This window comes from Centruroides vittatus, unplaced genomic scaffold (genome assembly GCF_030686945.1).
Source record: "Centruroides vittatus isolate TY-2023 unplaced genomic scaffold, ASM3068694v2 scaffold_435, whole genome shotgun sequence".
Classification (NCBI taxonomy): Eukaryota; Metazoa; Arthropoda; class Arachnida; order Scorpiones; family Buthidae; genus Centruroides; species Centruroides vittatus.
Genome location: NW_027122708.1, coordinates 5,940,626 through 5,952,701, shown reverse-complemented (window position 1 = coordinate 5,952,701; position 12,076 = coordinate 5,940,626). Strand labels below are relative to the sequence as shown.

The 12,076-nt window shown below is 28.9% G+C and overlaps 1 protein-coding gene across 1 annotated transcript in view; it reads left to right on the top strand.

Annotated features, from left to right (window-relative positions):
• LOC136989108 (myc box-dependent-interacting protein 1-like) overlaps nucleotides 1-10,078 on the top strand; it is a 95,652-nt gene extending 85,574 nt beyond the window's left edge. Inside the window, 5 exon segments of the mRNA XM_067287215.1 lie at nucleotides 4,676-4,773; nucleotides 4,855-4,893; nucleotides 4,895-4,987; nucleotides 7,469-7,570; nucleotides 7,682-10,078. Coding sequence (XP_067143316.1) covers nucleotides 4,676-4,773; nucleotides 4,855-4,893; nucleotides 4,895-4,987; nucleotides 7,469-7,570; nucleotides 7,682-7,762 — 413 coding nt within the window. The 3' untranslated portion in view covers nucleotides 7,763-10,078.
• Nucleotides 10,079-12,076: the final 1,998 nt, after the last annotated feature.

Sequence of the window (12,076 nt, the reverse complement as noted above, 5' to 3'; positions counted from 1 at the left end):
TGTTTGCTCATTTGGACAGTCTGTGAACACGTGCTGCTCTGTTACTGCAGCTGCGTGCCCCAAACCATTTTCTATTTGTCTTTGCCACGAACACAAAGAGTTTTGTCAGTGCAGAATTCTTTATTTCTGATGCTCACGCACACCTTGGTACTGATAAATGTCATATAAAATGATCTTTACGAATCTTAAACATAAGACATAAGTTTGTGACACATAATTGACAAAAATTTAATTTTTCCAAAACTCTGGACTTTTTTAAAACGCTGCAGGACGTCTGGTCACCTTAGTTTACATTGTTGCTCAAAAGTTAAACAATAAATGCAAAAACTAGCGTATTTATTTAGATAGGTGAAACAGACAAGCAAAAGTAAGATATTTTTACATAATAACCTAAACCAAGTTCAAATCTGCAAATTAAATTTGCATAAAGCATAGTCTTCATGCAAATTGATTTTAGCATAAAAACAACTCACTTCTATGGTTACTTTCTGTTATTCAAATGGTGAACTTTTAGACTGAAGAAATGAGATTGATAATAGACTCACTACCTCAAAAAGCAAATACAGCATGCAAGATTTGAAGGAGAAACAAATTTCATTAATATATTGGAATTTATTTTGTAGAATAATCCTTCTAATTAATGGATTTTATTATTTAAAGCCTTCCACTGGTACATTAAAAATTTTTTCCTAAGTAGTTTCTAGTGTACTAGTTTTTCATTTTTTTGAATGAATTGTAATTAAAAATTGTCAACTGAAGATAAGTTAGTGCTTGGTAATATTGTTTTGAATAAAGGATAATTATCCTTTTGAATCATCATTGTGAGAATAAAGAGGACTTTTAAGTTAATAATTCAGAGAGCTAGACTAAATCAAACTGTATTTGAACTGTCATTTCATAAATGTACTCAAGAACTTTTATTAAAGAGGAGCATTCTTTTTTTTGTATTCTGGTAAGCTGTTATAAAAATGAAATCTTACCATGGAAAATGTCATGTTAATAGATGATTACACTGCACTCCAGACATCTTGTTTGATGACCAATACCTTAAAAGTGTAATAATTTCTATTTACAGGTTGCCTACATTTTATGCTAGTGTTGCATTTCTGGAGATGGCATAAACATAATTGGCAAAAAAACAACTCTATTTTATTATAGAATAAATAGAGATACATTTCAATCATTCAAAAATGAACGCACACACAAAACTGTACACACACACACACACACACACACACACACACACATACGTGGGTTGCAACATATAATGCCAAAATTGCTGCTTGGCGATAGTGTCTGTAGATTCTAAGGGGGTACAACATAAGACACAGCGTGCATGTCAGTTCATAAAGCCCCAAAACTATTTTGAAAAAATCTTTCACAAAACTGCAAGAGGCAAACAAATCACTAATAGATATATAACTTGTACTAAAAAAGCAAAATGTATTTAACTAGTGTTTTCTTACCTTAGGAGCTTCCACACACCAGATGAAAATTACACTCAAACAACTATAAATGAATTTGTTTACCAAAAACAGTCTTAATTCTTTGAAATGGAGATGTGCATTGTCTATGTGCATAAGTACATAGCCGAGCCATATAATTATATACTGTTGCCATTTGTATGGTGAATAAAGTACTGTTGAAATCATTGAGGTACGATTTAAGCACTGATACGACTTAGGCGACTTTTCCCTAACACTTCAGGTTACTAAGACTGCACAGACTCATTATTAATAGTATTAAAATGAAGCACTACCATCAGGAAAATGGTTTTGAAAATGCTAAATGCATTTTCAAAACATTTTTACACATTGTGGAAAAATTTATTTTGAGATTTTTTTTTAGGGAGAATTTAAAACTGGCATTATTGTCAATTGGTATAAATCAAACTAGCATGAATTGATAGCAGCTTGATTGACCAATAAGATTATCTGATTAAATCTCATTGAATTCTTTTGGAAATTTAAGAAAGAGGTTTTGCTAGTCTTAGTGCATCTTAATGCAACCCCAAAAGCTTGGATATATTGTTTTGCAGGAATGGTAATTAATGCTACAAAAGCTCATTGATGACCTTATTTGTAGCATGCTGAGTTGTTATGTTTGCATTATTGTTTGAAGCTCTTATATGCCCTAATGAAGGTGCTTTATTATTAAATTTTTGCATATCAGTTTTGGATATTAATTACTAACCAAATATCAAACTCAGCCTTTTTAAACACTTAATGAAACATCAAACACCTTCTATCACTGAGAAATGTTTATTAAACAAAACACTAATGTTTTCAACCTAATAAAATAGGCCATCTTCAGGTGTAACCGAATTCGAACGTATTTAAAAATTTAACATTCTAACGATGGAACATCCGAATATTTTTACATTTAAATTTAAAACGAAAATATTAGGTAAATTAACAAATAAATAATAAAATAAAATATATTAAATAAACTAAAACAACGACGATATAAATAACTAGCTTCTGCATGGAAATTCTATGAGGCATGTCCAGAAAGTAAGTATCGTTTTGTTCTACTGCCACCGCAGCAGTAGTATCGCAGTTCAGCGCCTGCGCATATGTGTTTCTGGTTGATTGTCAGTCCAGTGACGCCATGAAAGATTGTGTTGTTTTTTCACATGTTAGTGAGCGTTCAAAATATTTAAGACGATTGCCGATCCCGTCGACTGTGAAGTGCGTTCTGTAATATGGTTTTTGAATGCAAAGAATGTTAAGCCAGTTGAAATTCATCGTCAACTTGTAGAGATTTATGGTGAAAATGTAATGAGTGATGGAATGGTGAGAAAGTGGGTTTGACAATTCAATGATGGACAATGTTCATGACGAAGCATGGAGTGGGCGGCCTTCTGTTGTCAATGATGGTTTGGTTGCAAAAGTGAATGAGAAAATTCGTGAAAACAGACGGTTCACAATAAGATTGCTTTGTGATGAGTTTCCACAAATTTCAAAAACTGTTTTGCATGAGATTGTCACAAATCACTTAAATTATCGTAAATTGTGTTCCCATTGAGTCTCCAAAATGCTTACGGATGTCCACAGAACGAAGCGACTTGGAAGTGCTTTGGCATTTCTTATCCGATACAGTGAAGAGGGTAATGATTTCCTAAACAAAATTGTTACCGGTGATGAAACTTGGGTTTGTCATGTCACTCCAGAATCAAAACAACAGTCAATGGAGTGGAGGCACTCATGGTTCCCCACAAAACACAAATTCAAAACAACATTGTCAGCACGAAAAATCATGTGCACTGTATTCTGGGACAGCCGTCCCCCATCGTCCTAATTATGTCGTACCTGTCTTATGACTTACCGGCTACTAAACCTACATTTCCCACTAATCCATTTCATCCATCTACATTTTCTACTAATCCATACATTTCCCATACTGTATTCTGGGACAGACAGGGCATTCTGCTTGTTGAGTTCCTTCCCAGAGGTGAAACCATCAATGCAGAACGATACTGTGAAACATTGCGAAAACCTCGCCATGCAATTCAAAACAAAAGGCGTGGAAGTCCCAGTAAAGGCATTGTGTTGCTTCATGACAACGCACGTCCCCATACTGCTGGTGTCACCCAAAACATGATTCAACAATTCGGTTGGGAGCAGTTTGATCACCCGCCATACAGCCCCGACCTCACACCTGCAGACTACCATTTGTTCTTGAACTTGAAGCGTGATTTTGGAGGGAGGCGCTTTGCCAGCGATGACGACGCAACAACCAATGTTCAGCAGTGGCTGTCTTCACTGGTGGCATCTTTCTTTGAAGAGGGTATAGACAAATTGGTTTCCCGATATGACAAATGTCTGAACAATGGTGGTAACTGTGTAGAAAGATAGTTTCCGACATGCTCTTTCATGTAAAAATAAATTTTGTTTTGAAAAAAGATTTTTTATGCGAGTTTTTCCAAAACGGTACTTACTTCCCGGACACGCCTCATACATAGAAGAAAAGTTAAAATATAAAAACTCTTAGTCTGCACCTGCTCTTACATTTAGATGAATTTTATGTATTTTATTTTATTTTATCTATTTTATTATATTATTTATATCATAGTTGTTTTAGTTTATTTAATATAGTTTATTTTATTATTTATTTGTTAATGTATCTGATATTTTTGTCTTAAATTTAAATGTAAAAATATTTGGACGTTCTGTTGTTAGAATGTTAAATTTTTAAAATACATTTGAATTCAGTAGTTACACTTGAAAATGGCCTATTCTATTAGGTTGAAAACATTAGTGTTTTGTTTAATAAACATTTTTCAGTGATATAAGGTGTCTGATGTTTCATCACAATATTAATTGCATAATTTACATAACTTGTTAAATATTCAACAGAACTCTTCCTTCTTTCATGCATTATTATGATTAATTACCTGTAAATTTCATTTAAACCTGTTAAAGAAATTTTTATACAGTTTTGCATTTGTTGCTTTAGCATCATTAAACACAAGTATAATTATTCCATTGAACTTATTTATATATTTACATTATACAGTATATATTATATATATATATATATATATATATAATGAATAAAATTATTTCTGGTAAAACAAAAGTACGGTAAATTACAATTATGTTTAATTTTATATTTTAAGAATAATTATTTATTATACTAAATTGTTTTTTTATAATTAAATTTATTCAACCAGGTTATAAAGAAGAAAAAATTAAAACTTCACATATAGTTACAGAACAGTCTAAAACAGAATTATCTAGTTATGAAAAATCCAAAATAAATACAAATGATGTATGTTGTCTAATATTTATTGTAATTTTAAGAAAATTAAGTTGTCATTTTTTTCTCTAATTTTTTTATTATTTATTTTAGCAAACTAGGAATAATTGTAATGAACCATCAAAAACAGAAACAGTTGTTTCAGAAGCAAAAAAAAATTGAAGAATTATTTGATATTCCTGTAGATGCAACCACAACAGATTTGCCATCTGGTGTTTTATATAGGGTAAGTAATAATCTATAGTATTGCTCTGTATATTATTTATTTTTTGAATATAATAGGTAAAGTCATTTCACTCAAGATTACTACACTCAGACACAATGATACAAGAGAGACTCCATTAAAAATACAAAAAATTATTATTACATTGAGACCTGGATAACTCAAATTGGCTGTGGAAAAAAATTCAAACTTTGAGTTAAAACGTTTCAAGTTATGAAGGTTTGGCTAAAAATCAAGATTTTGTGCACTGTTTTATTGGTGACCTATAATAAACTGTCTATATGATACTTCTGTGGAGATTACATTGATTATGTAGAATTAATGTAAACTTTTAGATGTCCAGAAACTCAAAAATGCTTAACTGAATGGTTAATCCATTTACTTCTAAGCGTTTAGTAAGGATTTTTTAATTGTGATATTTCACATCTAGAATTGATCTGTTTTTTTTTTTTTTTTTTTTTTTTTTGTTTTATCACAGACATACCACTCTTTACAATTGTTATATTTTTAAAATTTTGTTACAAAGATTAAACTTTTTACATAGAATCAGACTATAATCATTTTTAAAATTAATTTATCAGAAATTTAATTTAATATGTTAGCTAGTCAGAGAAATTCATCAGCAATCAAATAAAACAAAAACATTCTTGGGAAAAAAGGTTCAAATGGTAGTTACAACATCTAGGTCATACACATGCTGTCTGGAAGTCACCACCTCAATCAACATCACATGACCAGTTGTGCCCACAGACTATGAAAAAGGAGACATAAGCTATAAAAAAAAGGTTATCATACATTGTGCAAAGAGCTTCAAACTCTATGATTCAATTTCAGATCAGCACCCAGAAAATGGTGCTGGTTGCACTTAGGCTAACTTGGTCTTGAAAACAAGGAATGGGTTTTGGTCAACATACAACAAAGTTGCCTGGGTCAATGGATAAATATTGTTCATTAGTTTCTTTTAGATTTACAGAAAAGGCTAAAAGTTACAAATTTTCTGTTGTTTGTGCTTGTATATACTTGTTTTGCTAAAATTATAATGAAATGATGCCATTTTACAGTGACTGAAAATCCCATTTGATTTTCAGTCACTGTAAAATGGCACCACATATCACGTATGTATAGAGTCCCAAATTATGTTTGTATATGTGTAAAGTACTATTTTTAGTTTCTTAGGAAACCGACACTAATTCCAGTCGGTAAAACTTCCGTTAACCTAACGGGTACTTACGCGGATTCGAGATTAGTTTGCCAGGCCTGGGCTTTTAAGCGTGCACCGAAAAATTAGTAATAATAACGATAAATATCAAGCCAAAGTAAAAGTTCAAATATATTTAATTAGTAACTAGAATTTACTACATACAAATGTCTATAATCCAAACAAAATTTATTAACGAAATCAACAAGTCAACCCGACAATAAACTCAGCTACTTAGCTTAACTTAATATTAATTCCCCTTTGAAAATTCGACAAATCAAATACTTAGAAACTATGAACAAAATCTCTTACTAATTAAACGTCTATCCGTTACCTCACTATACGAAGAACCTATTTCCTCAATCCTTTCGATATCGTCAATCGATTTCCTCTTTAACACCTTAGATCATCCAATTATCAATCTGGACTTCTATCAGAATATCTCCTCACTTTCGAATTCACCTCGCTCTGGATATCGCCTCGATTTGGAATTCACCTCCCCCTCCTTCGGTTAACGTACGGGTTTTATACTGTGAGGTGACGTCACACTTCAGCTGGGTTACTCCCCTTATTTACATACTTAGTTGCTAACATTAATTTTCTTTTCTGGCAGCTTTAAGTTTCCGACAAAGCTTATAAACCATTTACAAAGTATTTATCATAATTTTCTGGGATGTTAAGATGGTTTAGTAAGTATTTCCTTACTAGTGAGTGTGGGGACCCCCTCCATTTTTTTTTTCTGCGGACCGTTTACTTCTGCTGGGCAGCGCAAATGCGCGAGATTTTTCCTACGGTGCTTATTTTTTCTTGAGTTGTTTTTTTCTTCTTTTTTCGTTACTAACAAGAGAATGGTGGGGAACCTTCGTCCTAAATAAACATAAGTCCCAAACAAAATATAATAAAACGAAAAATAATAATAAAATAAAAATAACTCTCGGACTCAGTTCCTTACATATGAACTGTATGTTTAACAAATGACGTCAGTTGGCAAAATTTCTATAAATATTTATCAGAGATATTTAAATAAATGAATTATTTACTAAAAATGTTGAGGCTATGATAAATTCATCAAAATATATTTAATATATTTTGATAAATTGTTTATTGTTTTATGTTATTGTTTAGAAGAAAATAAAAATATATTAAATATATTTTTATTTTCTTCTAAACAATAACATAAAACAAGTGTGCCCACCCATTTTGCATGATTTAATTGTGTATTTATGCAGATTTATGATATTAATAGGCAACAATCAAGTTTTTATTAATTTATATCATTTTATTAGGTAAGGACAACCTATAAATACACTGCAGAAGATGCCGATGAATTATCTTTTGATGCGGGAGAAATAATAGCCGTTATTGAATATAATGATCCAGAAGAGCAGGTAAATATTAAAATTTTAAATTTTAAATTTTAAAATATTTTATTGATTATGGTATGATGATAAACAAAGAATGATGAAATTTTAAAATATTCATAATTTTCATTTTTACAGGAAGAAGGTTGGTTAATGGGTTACAAAGAAGCATCTGGAGAGAAAGGACTTTTTCCAGCAAATTTTACAAAACCTATTTAAGAGAGATTTATTTTTGGCATTTAATAATAATTTAACAAAACAGAAATCTCTTCATCATAATTGATTTAATAAAGTCAGTTTTAATTACTATTTATTAATACCAAATCAATTTTTTTTAATCTGTATTTTCAGATTTAAGTTTGCTAAAGTTTTTTTTATAAGACAAAGTAAAATAATAATGATATTGAAAGTTTTCTTTTGTTGTTGTTGTTGATGATGATAATTTGAATATAAATTGTAATTTATATTCTAAAGAGAGAGTATTTTAATTAATTTTTTAAAAATATCTATGTACTTAAATATTCTAACATTATAAAAATTAAACAAAAATTCTAAAAAAGTTAACATCAAAGCAATATATTTCATTTGGCAAGGCAGCACTCATAGGTTTATTTGTAAAAAAAATTGAATTTAGATAAAATTTTTAATTGAGCTATTGTATATGCTTATTTTCTTAAGATAAACTTCTTTGGTCCGTCCTCTAGGAAACGGTGTAAACGTAATTTATTTGTTGATTTATGTTATAAGCAATTGTAATATGGCAATTTAATTTGTCATATTATAAGTTCTTTCTTGTTAAAAGTTTTAAATACTATTAGGAATTTTGATTTGGAATTAAATTCATTTCAAATTTATTGACTTGCATTTAAAATTAATCATAGGATTTGTACAGCAATGTAAAATACTTTTTATAACAATACATGTAATGCTAAACTACTAATACCTTAACTTTAAGTTTCCAATTAATTTTCATTTATTTTTTTCTTTAAATTAATATTTTAAGAGTCCTCACTTATATACTACATTTGTAGTAAAGAACATTAGTTTTATTGTAATTAAGTTTATTGTTCCTGTGTACTACTAATATTTATATAATATGTGCATAGGCCATTATTTAAAACAAAGCTTGTGCCAAACAGTAATATTTTAAATTTCAGTTAATAGTTAAAAATATATATATATATATACATATATTTCTTTTCTCTGAGTTATTTATAAATGCAAGCATACAAATTAAATCTGATGCGTTTATATGATTATCAGGTGTTTAAAATATATTAATCAAATTAATATTTTAATATAATGAGATAGATAATTTGTAATCTGATTAACAATTATTTAAGTTATAATTTCTTTGATTGAATTGAAATTTTAGTTTTAATTAATAGCAAGTTTCTTTTCAAGTTTTAAGGGAAAATAAAAAAAAAAAACATATTAAATTATTTTCAAGGATTATTAAAAATAGCACTCAAAGCAATTGCACTTCTGCAGTTGCCATTTGTGCCTTATATATGTTAGCTAATAAAAAATATCTTTTATATATATATATATATATATAAATAAATAAATATACATATATTCAATGTAATTATAAAATGAATATAAATTCTAATGTTACTTTTGTTTCTATAAATAACCATTTATTGGTCAAAATAACTTATTTCTTTATACTGAATAGTGATATTGTTTAGCTGTTAGAATGAAAAGTACATAAAATTAGCAAAATTACATATCTTTATATCTACTGTAATCAGTCTATGGAATTTTTTAATATATATATATATAATATATGTGGCTCTTTATTATTAAATGTTATATCGTTTAAATTCAATAATATATAATTTCATGTATTCAACAAGTTGAAATACTTTCCAAAAATAACATATCATATTTGCTATATTTTTATTAGATGTAATGAAGATCAAATAGTTGATAATAATGAAAGTAATTTCTGTTACATGAATAAAAATTACTAACAGTAAAAGAATAAATTCAATAATCCTCTACTTTTAATTTTTGAATACAGTAATTCCTATTGCTAATTGAAAATTTCCAGGGACCAAAGGTCCAGAAATGTTTTCAAATTTGTCATTTTAATATATGAACTGATAAGTGACTTTGAATATATTTGAACTTTTAGATTTATTTTTGAATCTTCCAAATTCTTAATTTTAAGATGCAAATAAATATTTGCTATTTCATTGTCTTCTTTCTTTTTTTTTTTTTACACTAGAAAATAGTGTTGTCTTCATAGTATTTAAATAAACTAACAATAAGTATTGTTGTTTTCATTAAAATTTATTATTGATATGTTCAACAGTCATTGTGAAAATTGTTTCTTGTTTACTATAAGTTTTGATGTTCCTTTTTTAATAGGGAAAACTAGTGTTTAATTTATAAATTTCAACTTTTAAATATACATAACTACATACTTTTATAAAGTATCTACCATAAATTCAGTTGTTGTAATGTTTCTTCAGAAAAATTGTAAGAAATATGTTGTCAATAAATTATATTTGTATTACAAGAAATGAATGATAAGTTTATTTTTAATTATAAATCGTTAATAAATTGTAATTTCAAAATAATTTTCATTTAACTAAAATCTTTCTTGTTAAAATAATGCATTTCAAAATTATCCATACACACTTCAAAAATTTCTTTAATCCATTATCCAATTATCATAAAAATTTTATTTTAAAGTTCAAAAATATACAATTTTTTACACTAAATTGAACGAAGTGAATATATCTGTCACAAGCATTAATGCACTCTAACAGTTCTACAGAACCGTAGAGTCTGAATCAATTGAAATTTCTTGCATATTCTGTTGTATTGCCACTACAGTTTCAAAGCTTGCTTACACCTATATACAGCATCAGTTACATCAGAGTAAAGTATACTATACTATTGTTGCATCATCAATAGCAACACCGATTCCATATAGGTAGTACAATCTTAACTACTTCTACTGTGCATAAATTATAATTTTATTTAAATATATACAGTGGACCTTCGTTATAGCGCTGCTCACTATACCGTGCGCTCAGTTATAGTGCAGACAATATTCGCAACGCGATAAGCTCAAACACGTTTATACAGGTCCGTGCGGCGTTAGTGAGTAGCGCATTTTATTGTTACTGCGTATTGAGTAATTGTGTATGTATTGAGCTCCTGCATGTACTGTACTTTGAATAGTGTTTAATTATTGTATGCATGATGAGTAAAAGAAAAGCTTGACATTATTGCTAAAGTAAAGAGGTGAACCGCGTTACACTGCACTGCTCGGTATAACGCGGGTGTTGTTTCCCCCCGATATGCGCGTTATATCGGGGGTCCACTGTATTAAGTAATTTCACAAAATCTTAACTATTCTATTTTTTTTCTTTCAAGTCTCCTGATCCAAAAAACCTTGGGTGGTCATTTTTTTACCGATCGCCATACTTTTCCTCTGTTATAGTAGCCGGGAAAGTAAAAAAAAGAAACTTTTGTGACACAGGCCATAAATTTTAAAAAACATATGATCTAATCTCTACATATGCCAAAGAAATATTGCAATGACATCATTTTTTTTACAGAAACTTCACTTTTCTGTAAACCTTATTCCATTTGTTTCTATAAATCTGTCTGCTTTAAGAATTGGCCTATGTGGAATTATTCAGAAACAGTGATTTAAAACTCTAATGTTGAGCATAATAGAGTAATGCATTCTTATTGTTAAATATAACTATCCGAAACATTGAAAACATTACGTTGCCTGACGTTAAATAATTAGAAAGATCAGCCTAGTAAGATAAAATTGCTTCAATATAAGGAAGCAATTTTATCTCGCAAAATCGACACTTCTTTTGTGTGAAACTGATATAAATTTTGTATTAGGTCTATTATAAAATGGAATTGTTTTTATAATTATTTTATTATATAGCTATCCAGAATGTAAATTTGCTGGACAGCATTTAAATTTTTTCGTTTCTACGATGGCAATGACCATGTACAGTACAAGGTTGAATACTTTTCCATTAACTGCATTCGATTTAACACTTAATTTTCGCTCTAAATAAAGACAAATTTTATATTGAACAAAAGTTTAATTTTCAAATTTTCAATTAATTTTTTATAAATATCGCAAAATAATTTTGTTTGAGAGCAGGCATTATGAGTTTCGTTTAATAGTATTGCTTGTGAATCATTTTAAATTGGGTTAATGTTAACTATGGTGTCAAAATGGCGGCTCGTCTCTGATTCAAGGAAACAAGAAAGAAAACAGTGGGGACGCACGTTCTAACCTAACCTAACCTATTCTAATAATTTGGTTGGTAATAATTATGGTAATTTATTAGAATAGGTTAGGGCGTCCCCACTGTTTTTTTTTTCCTTCTGTTTCCTTGAATCACAGACGAGCCACCATTTTGACACCATAGGTAACATTAACCTTAAATTGAAACAACGAAATTCAATTGATAATTTTAGATGAATAAATAAAAATTATAAGAATTCTGTATTAATTTTTTTTATCTACGTATACAATTTTTA